General features: G+C 33.1%; 1 protein-coding gene across 3 annotated transcripts in view; it reads right to left on the bottom strand.

Annotated features, from left to right (window-relative positions):
• The window catches only part of WDHD1 (WD repeat and HMG-box DNA binding protein 1), a 49,635-nt gene that overhangs the window by 32,570 nt on the left and 1,703 nt on the right, over positions 1–15,362 (bottom strand). For all 3 annotated transcript variants that reach the window (XM_006920166.3, XM_015596011.2, XM_025038952.1), the window contains exons 3-10: positions 10,022–10,133; positions 5,894–6,045; positions 5,120–5,231; positions 4,909–4,959; positions 3,890–3,985; positions 1,425–1,517; positions 453–559; positions 88–229 (exon numbers count right to left, since the gene is read on the bottom strand). In XM_006920166.3, the coding sequence (XP_006920228.1) occupies positions 88–229; positions 453–559; positions 1,425–1,517; positions 3,890–3,985; positions 4,909–4,959; positions 5,120–5,231; positions 5,894–6,045; positions 10,022–10,133 (865 nt within the window). The remainder of the gene's footprint in view (positions 1–87; positions 230–452; positions 560–1,424; positions 1,518–3,889; positions 3,986–4,908; positions 4,960–5,119; positions 5,232–5,893; positions 6,046–10,021; positions 10,134–15,362) is intronic.

Here is a 15,362-nt window from a genome sequence, read left to right as displayed (position 1 = left end):
ATTTTCCAAGAAAGTAGTTTGTTGTGTTTTCCAAATCCATATGACTACAGAAAGACTTTGAAGAAACTGTTCTACAATACTCATTACCTTACTGCTTGATATTTCTCCATTGGGATTACAAACATTCTCTAGGAGCCCAAGGTTTCCTTCCGCATCAGTATAAGCTATGCGACTACAAGTAGGATGCCAGGCTAGGCCACAAATTGCATACCCTTTCTCATGTTTCACCCTAAAAATTAAAAAGTAAGTTCTTAAAACACCATCAAGAAAAATATAAACTATAGATTTCTTTAGGTAAATTTTAATTAGAAAAGGTTAAACAACTTTTGACAAACTAATAGCTGTATGTTTGCATTTTCACAATCTAATAATTACAGATCTGTAATATTTCATAAGACAAACAAAAACCTAATTGAAATAAGCAAAAAAAGACAAGATATATTGAATCATACCTTTCCAAGCAATCTTTGGTTTCCACATTCCAAATTATAATTAAACCATTAACACTCCCTGCAGCTAAATATTGCCCACAAGGAGACCAGGTTACTATATTGATGGTCTATAAAGAAAAAGAATAAATAACAATTTTGTATAATTTGAAACAAAACATTCGCATTACTAGTTCAAATTTTTATAACCCTTATTCTATGTATGCTACGTGACTTAAATAGATCTGACATACAAAAGGAAAGACTAAGTTTGCTTATATTTTAACTTCCTTTTTCAGTAATTTTCAACTACCGCTAGAAGCTATTATCTTATGAGAAAATTATACTGACACAATTTTAAAAGCAAAATCTAAAAAATGTTATTATCCTGGAAAGAAAGATAGCACAAGGTATTCTCTTAGCAGTCACCATCAAGACGAAGAGAACTAGTAAATAAAATGAACCTTAGTAAGCCATTGATGACTTATTGGGCCTCTGTTTTCTTAACTGCAAAATGGGTGTGAGTGAATAAGTGAGAGAATGAGAAAAAGAAAGAGAGAGAGAGAGAGAGAGAGAGAGAGAGAGAGAGAGAGAGAGAGAGAGAGAGAATATACACCAACCACCTTTTCTGCTCTAAAATTCTCAAGTCTATGATCACAAGTCTCAGTGAAACTCATTTAACAATAAAGGTTAATTACTCATAATTTGAGAATAACTTGTTCTAATACTATGCTAGGATTAAATTTGACTTCTTATAAATTAAGAGATTGTCTTATCAAATTTCACAAAGAAAGGTCGGATAGTACCTAGCAAAGACCTATCTACTGTCCAGTTACTGGCTAAATGAAGAAAGGCTGAGGAGACAGAAGGTGAACACATGTGAAACTGTGTGGAGTTGTTCTCCATTTCCAAAAATATTAACTGCAACATTATTTAGGCAAAGTATACATTAAATATTCTCTTTAACCTACTGAAAATGTCATTTACAAAACCTACCTGAGAGATAAAATTATCTGAAAGATCAAATTGATTACTCCAACTTTCTCTTCTATACAGCTTAACAGATTTTTCCACAGGAACTGCCAGTAACTATTAGGAAAGATAAACAATTTAAACAAGAGTTTACATTAAATTAAATTTAAAGAGGGGAAAAAAGTGAACTTTCATCCAAATAAGTTTACAAAACATAAGAGCAAATTTATATCTTAACTGGCAACTAACAAAACTCAGAAAATTACTTAAAATTTTGATAAGCAAAGACTTTTTTTAACTGAAAATCAGTACTAGTAATTTTAATACTACTTCTTAAGGAATCTAAGCCCTTTCAATCTAAAAATTCATCTCATTTATTGAAAGGAAAGAAATAGAGCCAGAATACTTTGAAAATCTTAAGAATAGGAAATTTATCTTCCTATGTGTTCTTCCAAAGAAATAGATTAGTAGAAAAAATAAAATGGTATTCTTCCCATTTTTATAACGAAAACTTTATAAACAAGACTTTACAAACTTTACAAACAAGAAAACTATGTTAATCAATTTTTAATTAATCAGATTAATGTTTATAAGCAAAAAAAACCCATACTGGATTCCCCAACTATTACTTTAATGCATAATAAGGTACACTCTTAAAAAAGAACATAGTGTCACTTATGAAACTTACGAGACAAAGAAGTATCCCTCCAATACCTAAATTCTATTTCCACTTCCCTAAGGCAAATATAAGCATAGACTATATAAGAATGTATATGTACATATATACAAGTTAACACACATACAGTTAATAAACACCAGCATTCTTCCATATCTACTATTCTACAGCTTGATGTTTTTTGCTCAATATATCTGAAGGTTATTCCATGTGAAAACATACAGGTATACCTCATTCTAGCAGTTATAAAGTATTCTATTTCAGAAATACGGCAATTTATTTAACTAGTTCCCTATTAATGAACATTCATATATGCCTAGAAGTAGTACTATTGGTCTTTTATTCTGATAAGAATGACCACATCCTCTTCCACATAGAATTTAATCAGACTTTTAATCTTTGAGCAGGATCTGATGAATGAAATATAGACTAACACTATAGCTTCACTCTGTATTTTTTAGGATGAAAAGTTACATATATTTTTACATGTTAAAAATTATCTGTGTATCTTTTTCTGTACACTGTCTTCTCATGTCTTGTCCCTCTTTCTATTGGAACCCTACTGATTTGAAAGAACTCTGTATATTAATAAAATTAGCTTTGTCATATTGCTTCAAATATTTGTCTGTTTGCCATTTGTCCTTTGACATTGAAATACATTTTATCATACAAAAATACTTTTTTATATTGTTAAATTTATTAATCTTTTCTGAAAATTTTCACACTTACAGAAAAGTTGAAAGAATGTAGCAGATGTGTGCATCTTTACAGAGATATACCATGTGGTAGGAAGCCTCCAAGATGGTTCTCAATGATTCTCACCTTCAGGTACTTATGCCCTTTGCCAATATATTTACTTAATCTCCTTTTCCCAACCTTTGGATTCATTTCTCTGTTTAATAGATATCTGTGTATTCATGAGTCAGTAACAAAGTTTTAATTTCCATAGCATCATAATATGTTATATCTGACTGGATTAGACTTCACTTTTTTTAAGACTTTTAGTTTTCCACATGGACTTTAGAATCAGCATTATTTGGTCTCCCCAAACATCTTTCTGATATTTTATATTTGAATGTTGTCAAAACTAGATTAATTTGGGGAAGAACTAAATATTTATATCAAAAATTCCTTTTAAAGCATGAGATATAGTTTTCTATTTAACTTTTCTGGATAGTATGTTAATGTTTTCTTTATCACATCTTTCATATTTCTTACTAAGTTATCCCCAGTTATTTTATCTTTTTTGACAATTTTTTTAAAAATAATAGTAAATGTACCATTTTCTCCTACCACATTTTCTAAATGGCTATTGTTTGTACAGAGGATTGTTATTAGTTTCAAATATTAATTTGGCTTACAGCTACCTCATTGAATTTTCTTATTATTTTCCGCTCAGTTGATTTTCTTGGGATTTCCTCATACACAAACATTTCATTTGTAGATGAGCATTCTCCCTCCTCCATTGAAACCTCTCATGTCTTTCCATCATCTAAATGTATCAGCTAATACTTCTAAAATGTTAAATAGCAGCGGTAAGAGTGGACATAACAAGACTGTTCCTGAGTTGTTCCACTAAACGTGAATGTAAATATAAAATTAAGTTCATTCATGTGAAATATACTCTTTAAAAAGAATCTTTAAAAAGTTGAAATGTCTGTTAAAGCATTTCAATATTAATTAGTTGTCTTGGGGCTGTAAAATTTATAATCTAAATGAAAGAATTATAATTTAAAAACTATCCTAACATTAAAAGTTGATAAGAACTGAAACAAATAATTTTTTAAAAGGTTGAAAAATAAGAGTCACTTACCTTCCCACTTTTTGGTTGCCAAGCAAGTCTGCAGATGGATTTTGCATTTATCACATCGTTGCATTTTTGTAGCAGTGGCCAACTAACAGCACATGTCTGGTTTTTTAAAAAAGAAAATGTATTTTCTTTTATGAAAATCCCCCCCCCCCAAATATGAGGAACTGAATACATTTAATAAGTGGATTCTTCAAATTGATATATAGTTCAGAAAAAAGCAACTTAATTCACTTTAATCTAATTATAATGTCTGAATTATCTAAGTTACTTTAAGTCCTTCAGAGGTATAGAGTACAAGTCTTAAATAATTAAATTAAGAGTATTTCCTATGTAGAATAGCAAACAACATACTCATTGAATAAACATTCACACACACACACAAACCCAAATCCAATATATTAAAATTTTAAAGTGTCTACAAAAATGAACTTCAGCGTTCTCTAAAAAATTATGGTGTCAAAGTCAAATCTAAATAGTTCAATAATGAGGGGAAGGAACTGTGGCTACTGAGGCATATCTACGGGGGTTATTCTTCTCATCGGCCACATCTCTAGAAATGCCAAGACCTCTCTGATCGCCTGAGGAAGAATTAATTGTTCCCTCAGCCAATCTGGAGAGCACTTTATTCATACCTCCTTTAAAACTTTCATCAGTCTCGATTAGAATAAGATGTTTTCAAGACTCTGAATCAAGTGTGGCCTATGCTTTATTTTTGTATCCCCAACAGATGGTAGTTTGTTTGTAAATATGCAATAATTGAATTTCCCCCATTGATTTACAAAACCTAAAAATGAAATATAAATCTATCATTTCCCTTGTGATTGAGTGCAGTACAAAAGCAATTAATCTTCAAACTATTTACTTTTATATTATTTTGTGAATTTGATCACAAAAATGATATTTAATGCTACTCAAAAGAAACTATAAAGAAAAAGAATAATTAATTTGGCTAAATAATACAATATGTAATAATATATGACAGAAATGGGCAAAAAGTTTTAAATTCAAAATGATGAATTTACCTGATCTGAAATTTGCCATACTCTGACAGATCCATCACAACTAGCTGAGGCCTGCAGGAAAAAAACAAGAGATTTCTCTACAGTCACAGCCATAATACTATATGATAACTGGTTCAAGTAATAAATTAAACTGGGTGAAATTTTCTGCTAATTCTCTTATAATTTAAAACATTCAAGAAAAATGCAAAAAGAGAGGGGAAAAAATTATTACCAGAAAGATGTCCTTAGGATCAAAAGAAAGACTTAAAATAGGGGCATCATGTCCTCGAAATGTTTTCTGTTGGCTGCAATCCATCACATCCACAACTTTGACTAGAAAGTCACTATGAACAGGAAGAGTAATATACATGAACAAATGCTAACACAAAAGACTCTCCTAAAAGCTATGACCTAAATATTTCTAAATCACAAGAATAAATGTCATAATTTCTTTATAGCAACTTGTGAAACCTGACACCCAAATTTAATGATTTACCTTTTAGTTTGGCTCTATAAAAATGCTAAAAACACGAGTCAAGATTTCTCATTATGTTAAAATACAAATATTTCCTAAATGGCTTCCTTAGTTACATCTTAGGCTTCTATTATTTGCCGATCTAATTATAATCACAACCATTTTAAAAGTACTATTCCTTTTACTCTACCTCAATAACTCACCAATTACATTTTTTTCTATGACAAATAAACATCGAGGAAAACAGCAAAAATTCTGATTGTGCAGGCCAGGTTCTACCTGAAATAATTTTTAAAACTTTGTATCAAAGTATCATTTTTCCCAGTCTTTTAAAGCAAGGAATATACATATCTCAAGTCACAAGAAGCAAAAGTTTGTCCTCAAAACCTTACTAGATTTGAATATAAAAATTAAATGAACAAAAAAATCAAAAGAAGTGGAAAGGGAAATCTGAAAATGTTACCCTGAAACCAATTAGTAAAGCCTCTCTGTTCTAACATTATTTCCTTTCCTGATATCAAAGAGCCTTACCTAGATCCAGCAGCAACTTTTGCACCATCCTTATTAAAGACCACATGGTTTGCATTTGTGGTAAAGCGAGTCAATATGCCATCTGGAACTCCTTCAGGAAATGTGTGGACTTGAATAGTATTGTTAGATACTGCAGTAACCAATTTTCCATTCTAAAGGAAAAATAAAGGTAAGAAACATTGGCAAGACAAATCCGAATAAATTGGGAGTCTCTCCACAGTTAAAAATCCTTAAAACAAAAAGCTTACAAATGTAGTTCACATCAAGAGACAAATTATCAATGTATAACTTTCCTGAAATACGTACTTAGAAGAAAAATTTATTTGCTACCTTTAGAAAACTTAATTCCCCCTTCACCAGCCAAACTTGTAGCCTCTGATTTTCTTTTACTTCTGGTGAGAAAAATATTTAATTAGTATTTTTATGGATTCCCAAGAGTCATTAAAAAAGAGATGCAGGAAAGCTTTTCAGAGAAAACATAGCTAGTCTCAGTGACGGAAGAGCACATTGGAAGGATGGCCACAATGGCCACACTATAGTTTGCACAACAAAATCATATCTTTTTGGGTAGGGTAAAGTCTAAACGCAGAATCCACCGTGCCGTCTTAAAAACACTAAATAAAAAGAAAGTTTTAGGCCCTGCAAATGATCAGCAGATACCACTACTTTGCAGAGATTTTAGTTAAGAATCAAAAAACCAAGGATTTGCCCCAGCACTTTAATTTTATTACTTCTCCAAAAGGGATTAAGTCCCAATGGACAAATTTGGTCTACCAATCCTATACAAGCTTTGATAAATCATATGGTCAATTCATTAATTTAGATTAAATGATAACTGCCAAGAGAAACAAACTACTGAAATTCGTTAATGAATATATTCCATCAAATAGCAATAGGTCTCAGCCATATTTGCACACTTAGGACCTTCAGCCCATTTATAGCAACTATTCTCGCTCCAATGGAAAAAGAACTTGGTGATAACAATGATGTGTTACGATATAGCAAAACTTGGGACAGTATATACATCTGTTCAAATTGCAGATAATTCAAATTTGAACTGTAATATACATTTATCTTCAAGTCCAATTACTGGAAGATTGGTGAAAAATACTGTTTAGTAACTCCTGTAAGTAAACAGTACACAATAAACTAAATTCGTAATGTTGAAGATAAGCTAACAATAATTTAAATATGATGAGAACAAAAAACTATAACCAACTCAAAACATTGATGATGCTAAGTGTTCTTTGGCAAAACTGCAGAAAACACCAACTATTTATGTGTGTACATGTACAGAAATTTTGCAACCTGGCTGTGCTTTTCTTGCAGATTCCCTAGTAGAATACTGACTAAGCATCCTCACTTAGCTCTAGTAAAGAATTTGGTTATTCTTTAATAACAAGTTAACTAGCCTTCTATTCATATTTAAGTGTATAATGGTACTCACTCACCCAGGAGATCTGAATAAAGGGCTTGCTTCGAAGTCATTTTCCAACAAATGTACTGGGAAACCAAATCACTATCAGAACTTTGTCCACTGGTAAAATGTTTTTTCAAAAAAAGAATCCAAACAAAGGATCGGGGGTCTGGTCAGGATCTGGTCAACCATTCTCCTTGGTAGGTTAGAAGTAATGGAACCCAGCCCATTGTGTTTCTTACTATGTCATTTGACCTTTCTCAGGGCTTTGGTTTTCCTGAGAATAAAATAGGGATAATTCCACATACCTCTCCATATCTTTGTTCAAAGGTCTAGACAATATAAAATACCTTGCAAGCATTAACTATTACTACTCACAAATATATTGACTCATCCCAGTTTAATAGTTTTTGGAGAGTGTTATTTTCTCCACTTTGTTCTGAAATAAAGCAGCTAACTATACTTCCCAGTACTACTGAATCTAAAAACAGAAGTTAGTGTTTATAAGCGTTTACATTAAATACATTGCAAAATTGTCAACTTTGCATGGCTATTTGGTAATGCCAGTTCACTGAAGTCCCATAAACTCCATTCCTAAAGCCAAAGAAAACATTGTAGCACTGAGGTACTTGTAGTGAGTTGAACAGTAACCCCCCCAAAACCTGTCTAAGTTCTAAGCCCAGGCACCTTGAATGTGACCTTATTTAGAAATAGGGTTTTTTCAGATGTAACGAGTTAAGGATCTAAATACAATGATTGGTGTCCTTATAAGAAAAAGCAGGGAGAACTGAGATACAAAGACATGGAGAAAAAGGAAATGTGTGCATTCTAATATTGATATGTAGTATCTATTTACTCTAAAAAATGTTCATACAACTGTGTATAATACTGTAAAATACAGAAAATATATATATTGGTCTCTGCCCCCAGTTTCTGGCACAGAGCTCCTAAAAGCCTTGTAATTTTCTAAGTGATAAGAGTACTATGAACATCTTTTGTTCTAATATTTCGTCTTTGACCCTGGTTCCTGACACAGAGCTCCGAAACCCCTTGGAATTTCTTGAGTGATAGGAGTGTCTTTTGTTCTAAAAGGCATTCTTCCTGGGCTCCTGGATAGTTCTGGATGGAAGCTAGTCACCAGAATGATCAAGCCATATATTAGAAAGCTGGACCATTCGGCCCCACTCCCCATTCTTCCTAAAGGGGAGAGGGGTTGGAAAGAGAGTTGATAATCAATCCATCATGTCCATGTGATAAACCCTCCATAACAATCCCAATAATATGGGGTTTGAGGAACTTCCAGGTTTGTGAACACATCCATGTACTTACTTACTGGAAGGGTGGCATACCCCAACTCCACAGGGACAAAAACTTCTGTGTACCACAGGAAGTCCTGTGCACTCTCCCAGACCTCCCCTCCATATCTCTTCATCTGGCTGTTCATCTGTATCCTTTATCATACCCTTATTTATATAATAAACTGGTAAACATAAGTATTTCCCTGAGTCCTGTGAACTATTGCAGCAAATGAAATAATCCAAGGGGCAGAGGGTCACAGGAACCTGCAATTTGTAGCTAAGTTAGACGGAAATTGGGCGTCACCTGGGAACCTACTTGTGATTGGTATCTGAAGTGGGGGACAGTTACATGGGACTCAGCCCTTAACCTGTGGGATCTGCACTAACTCCAGTTCGTGTCAGAAGTGAAATGAATTTAGGACACTCAGGTGGTGTTACTGAGAATTACTTGATGTGGGAAAAACTCAGCACATCTGGTGCAGAAGTGTCCTGAGCATGGTAGCAGTGTGAGTAAAACAAACAAACAAACAAAAACACAAACAAAACAGGAAAAGAGTGTTTTTCTTTCATAAATACTTCTCCAAGCTCTCACTACCCCTGGGATTAGCAATATTTTTCATCCTTGCCAATCCTATAGAGAAAAAAAAAATTATTAATTTGAATTTCTTTGCTTATTGAGATGTAGCTTGAATTTAATATATGTTGCTCATTTATATTTTTGGTCATTTTTTTCTCCTAAGAATGTATTTTCCATTATATGTGACCATTTTAAAAAGAATATCTAAAGTATCAAAAAACCATTTTATCTACCTCAATGAGCCTAAATTTGAAAAAAATATGAGATCTATGGAAAATTTTTCTGTGTGAATACAATCCACTCAACTTAAAATGCATCACAAATAAAAAGCTTCGTGGTTTTTAGTTATCTGATTTTTAAAGTCCTTCTGAAAACATTCTCCAAGTAATCTACATTTCACTCCCATATTTACCTTATATAAATTAGAAAAGTGAAATTATGTAAATATCTTGAAAAAGTTAATGAAGCATTCCTCTTCTCTAGAACAATTTCTCAAATTATCTGAATTAGTGAACTAAAAACCTGAAAATGCTAGTTTTCCAACAAAGGGAAAAAAAAAAGAACATTTAAACCTCTTAAAAGTACATTTTCTTATCTATTTTTTAATTGGTTCACCATAAATATCCATTAATCACCTTTAATAAACCATTCAGATTTTACCTGTAAAAATGTGGGGCAAGTTATGGCATTATTATAAATTTTAAAATATTATTTCATGAGAAACAAACAAAAAGGTACATCTATATTCAAAACTTACAAAAACATTTTTCATCCGAGCATAAAAATATCACATGGTAGTACAATTTCAGATCAGTTGCTATAATTGTTTTTAATACCTTCAGAGCACATGAATATGCCTTTTCTCCAACATTAATGGACTTAGGATCATCATCATCCAAGTCTTCCCAAATCCTCACATCACCATCACTTCCACAAGTCACAATACAACTGTGAAGGAAAAACTCATTAAAAAAGTCATCCAGTTTCAGGCCTATTTTTTTTGGAATGCTAGTTGTTGTTGTTGTTGTTGTTGTTGTTGTTTTTAATAAAACTGAGGTATGTTTTATTTTACATTCATAAGCCTTAATAACAAAAATTGCTAACCTCCTATGCTGTAAAATACAAGGTGAGTTTAATGTTTTCTACAGTTCTTCCCTGGCATGAAAGTCTTTATATTATTTGTAATAATGTAAGAAAGACGAATGTGTATCTCTTGCAACAGCAGGGACCAGGTCTACCTTGTTCACCATTGTGTCTCTAGCTCTAACAGTCTCTGATAAATAGAAGCGTTGATAAATGTTTCTTGAATGAATGCAAGAGTTCAATTATGCAAAGCTAATTATGTAAATGGATATCTGTATCTCTTAAATCTTGTTTTAAACCTTGTCTTCCAAGTGCTTTTATTCATTTGGTATGTGTACTATCTAGACACATACAAAAACAAATAAAATATAAAAATAACTTGGAAAATGGCAAAGAGAAGCCACATAAAGAACTATGGGTGTTCAGAAGAAAAAGATTAATTCCCACTTGGAAAATCAGAAAGGTAGTATTTACACTGGGAAGTTAACGGACAAGTAGGAATAGCTATACTAAGATAGATGAAAAAGGCAGTTTTAAACAGATGAAACATGAACCAAAATGTGTAGTAAAGCATGGGGGGCGGGGGGGCCAGTTTACCTGGAGCACAGTCCAGGAAATTGAGAAAGAAAGTGTAGATTGGGTCATTCTATTTAGGATGACCTTAATGCCAGAGTAAGGAGCTTGGATTCCTTTCCACAGGAAATAAATAGGAGGACATAAGTCTGTTTGCTGAGGACATTTCTGTACTATGTAACAGTTGGTTTCACGTTTGTCTTCGATTTTTCACTTTAAAACATTATTCATATTAGTTGTATCAAACTTGGCTGAAGTGGGTTTGATAGAACCCTTCTTTGCACTTCCTGCTTCTGTCATGATCTTGTTCAGTAACGTAACGCATGCAATGAAGAGATCTCACCTTAGGTAAATTTGAAAGACAATCAGTGATAACACATCTCCCCTTCCCATTCTTTTCTTGACGCAACATAACCCATCTTTCCAAAGACAACAGGTGTTAACTGATAAAAACCAAAGTGAAGTCAGACATGAGACCCTAAGCAAAGTAATTTTTTTCAGTATCCAATGGTGATGGGAGAAGTATTTCATACTGCCATCCCTACAAACTATCTGGTGTATCAGGCAGGTGCACACAGGAGATGTACAGAAAGAAGCACGGGTGCCAGTTGGTAGGGCAGCGGCAAATTATAGTGAAATATAGTGGAATTAATGAGAACTATAGGCAAGAAATAGTTAAGCAGTCCTTTGAAGAACTTTTAGAGTAGTATGAACATTCTTCCTGCAGTATTATTGCCATTTACTAATACTAATTTTATTATTGGCTATGCTTTTTAAATTTTGCAAAAAAAAAACCAAAAAACAAAAAACAAAAAAACCTTTCGGTAGCAATGGAGAAAAATACATCAAGTACATGTTCAATAAAAAAGTAAATACTAAAAAAAAGTAGCACTATATTTCTGCTTCTCAAGCAGTTGATAGTGAAAGTGTAACTTGAACAAATTATTAGTTGACATTTACTACAGCTATAGCAACACTAACCACAGGAAAGTCAGAAGATGCAGGACTCCTAAAGAAGCATCTGCATCTACTTCCTAATAATTATCTTGAGATTGCCTGAAAATTATGCTTCTACAAATTCAGAAAGTGAGTTTGCATTTTGTCAAGCATGACTTTTCATAAAAATTCAGTGCTGTTCAGTAGAAATTTCTGAGATGACAGAAATGGTCTACTTCTGGCTACTGAGCAACTGAAATGCAGTTAGTTCAACAGAGGAAGTGAATTTTTAATTTAGTTAATTTAAATTAATTTAGATCTAAATAGCCACACGTGGCTAGTGGCTACTATGCTGGACAGTGCAGCATTAAAACAAATGACAATTGTTCTATTTTAATTTTGTTCATTTTTCATTCTAAATTTTCTAGTGCAAGTATAAAAAAATGAAATGATAGTTATTAATGTGTTCTTTAGTAAAAGAACTTTTCAAACAGTTAAATGATACTGGTTTCATATCAATGTCATCAGTGGTTTTAAATAGAAAGTCAGCAGATTAATTCCAATAATGGTTTAGTTTTCTCTTCAGTTAATGGAAACAAAGCATCTGGAAGTTCTATTGAAAGTGAAATATCTGACATTATTGGGAATTTCAACTTCATTTGAAAAGTTCAATGCTAATGATAAAATTCTTAATTTTTACAGTTATAATATACACTGTTGTAGAGCACAGTACTGTAGCAAAAACAATGCTCTTACTAATCTATAAAACACAAATGTACTTGGAATTGTAATTATAATTCATAATTGTGCCCAAATGAACTGTAATAATGTACTAAGCAAAACAGAAGCCACAGTTGTCAAATTTTTAGATAACTTTATACCCAGAATGAACATTTCTGTAACAAATTGATGTTAAATACACAAAAATACTTCACCGTTACAGATTCTTTCTCTGCTGCCTATCATCAATTATATTTTTAAAATATATGAGCCTCTGAATAGTGACTTTATAAAATCTGTGTCCTGTAATGATATTCTTATTACTATTGGTACTGTGATTGCTATTATTATTGGAAACAAATCCTCTAAATTTTAGTTGCATTTTGTTCAAAATCAGTTAGAAAACTTTAACCAAAGCATTCAACTTAAGCCTTTGAAGCTTGGTAGTGAAACAAAATTAAAGAAAATAAAGCTTATGCACAGAAAGATGCTGAAATTCATCCCTACAAAAGCAAGTAAGAATTAGACAAATTTTACATTAAAAGCTGAAACAGCAAATGACTTAATTTTGAAATTCATTTGCTGTTTCAGGGTACAGGTCAGGCACCAGCAAAATCTCTATATCCTCAGCTTTTTTCCTGAACATTCCTCTGAGGACACTGCTTCCTCTTTAGCTCTAAGTGGTGGCTGATTTCTTTTCCACATCTCTCTGGAGTCTGAAGGTGGGCTTTCCTTGCACTTCATTCATTACCACTTCATGCACTCTCTCTTTAAAAAAAAAAAAAAAAGCTTGAAACTGTCATCAGACCACGTACAGATCCTTAAAAAGAAATCCCCCTAGTTTCCTAAGTATTTTGAAACAAGGCTCATTGTTATTCTCCAACACTGGTCCTATAATAATTCTTAGTGTTTTCAATATCCATGTATATGAAACCTTGTGATACTTGATCTTGTCCTCTACCCTATCTCAGATGCCTGAGGTCACAGCCTAGATTTTGTCTTTACCAATATTACGACTGCTTCATAATTTCAACTTCAACCACTTATCTTTTCACCTTATACCCTTAATTTTGTAACTCCAAGTTTTTTAATTCTATTAGGATCTGCAATCTATTGAAACTACCTTTATACTGTCTCTCCCTTCAAGTTTTCACATCTCTCCTAATCTGGCTTAAATTCCATAGTCTGTCATTAAAATCGCTCCTCTGGATCACCTCAAACGCCCTGGTCCCCTTTCACTTTGTCATATTTACCAGGCAAAACCTCAACTCTGGTTAAATCCAACTCTCTGCCTATTAATAAGTTTACACTTGCAGAGCTAAATATGGCTGGAGAAAAATACATCAACGGATTATGTCTTATTTTAAATTCAGGATCACTAATCTGAAGTAGGCCTTTAGTGCTGCCTAGTAATCCAACTATATTTCCTAGTTCACTCAATTTTCCTTCCCTTCTTAAAGATATCATGAGACACGGGCCATATAAAAATATTTTATGTTTTACGAAATTGATAGTCTTACTTATTGTTTTTAATTATATCATTGAAGATGTATTTTAAACCAAAGGGATTCAATGTCTATTTCACAATTTAAAAAAAAAATCCCATTCTAACCATCTATCTCATATATTCCTTTCTGTAGATCTCCATCTCCTCCCCACTCTCAACTAATGACTTCACTTCCTATTTCACTGAGAAAACAAAAGCCATTTACAGAAACTGTCCACATGTTCTCCCCAAACTTCCTAGGTGCTCCTTCCCTCCACCTATGAATTTGACTATGGTCCTCCTGTGTTTGGCTCATCTCTCCTTATGCACTGTATACTAGCCTCTCACACCTACTCAGGGACATCACTCTAGTAACTCTCCCTCATTCTGCTATAACATCAACTTATCCCACTCTATTGGATTATCTCCACTCATACATATGCTATAATCTCTCTCACCTTAAAGCATTCCCACACTCCTATCCGACTACCCTCAACCTTTGAGTGTCATATTAACTCCAATTCCTCCCTTTCCATTCTCTTGAATACACTAAAACAAGCTTTTCATTCTTACCACTCCATAAAAAAAGCTCAAGATCATCCATGGCCTTTACATCACTAAAGCTACTGGTGAATTTTCAGTCCTTGACTTGACCCATCAGCAGCATTGGACATACCTAATTATTTCCTCCTCAAAATGCTTACTTCATTTGGCTACTAAACAGCATTCTTGGATCTTGGTTTTCTACCTTTTTCTTAGTCTTTCCCTTAGTCTCCTTAACCGGTTCCTCCTTTTCTAACTCGATCTCTAAATGTTTTGGAATGTCCCAGGGCTTAGCCCTTGAACTGTTTTTCTTAACTACATTCCTTCTCTCCCTACGTGATTTCATCCAAGTTCATAGCATTAAACATCATCTCTATATTGACAACTCCCGCATTTAGATTTCTAACCTGGACCTCATTCCTGAATTCCAGGAGATATCAAGTAAAGATGTAGATTTCTATTTTGAGTTCATATTTCTTCTCGGAGCTTTAGACCCATTTATCTAGCTGTCTATATCTCTAGTTGGATACTCAAGAAATCCTACACTAACCATGTCCGAATGCAAACTCATAATTTCCATCCACATTCCACCTCTGAAGTATGCTCTTCTCCAAGCTTTTTGGATACCTGCCTATGACACCTTCATTTCCCAAAATTTAACATAATCACAGATGTTATCCTGGACATCTCTCTCTCCTTCATTCTTATGTGATCCATGCTGTTGATTTTACCTTTTAAATATTTCCTGAATGCATCCTATTTTCTCCATACTTTTGTCCAATCTAGTCCAAGACTCCATCACACTCAACCAGATTAATACAAATACCTTCTAATAG

This window comes from Pteropus alecto, unplaced genomic scaffold (genome assembly GCF_000325575.1).
Source record: "Pteropus alecto unplaced genomic scaffold, ASM32557v1 scaffold86, whole genome shotgun sequence".
Lineage (NCBI taxonomy): Eukaryota > Metazoa > Chordata > Mammalia > Chiroptera > Pteropodidae > Pteropus > Pteropus alecto.
The sequence above is the reverse complement of the archived record's forward strand: the minus strand, read 5'-3'. Positions and strand labels throughout refer to the sequence as shown.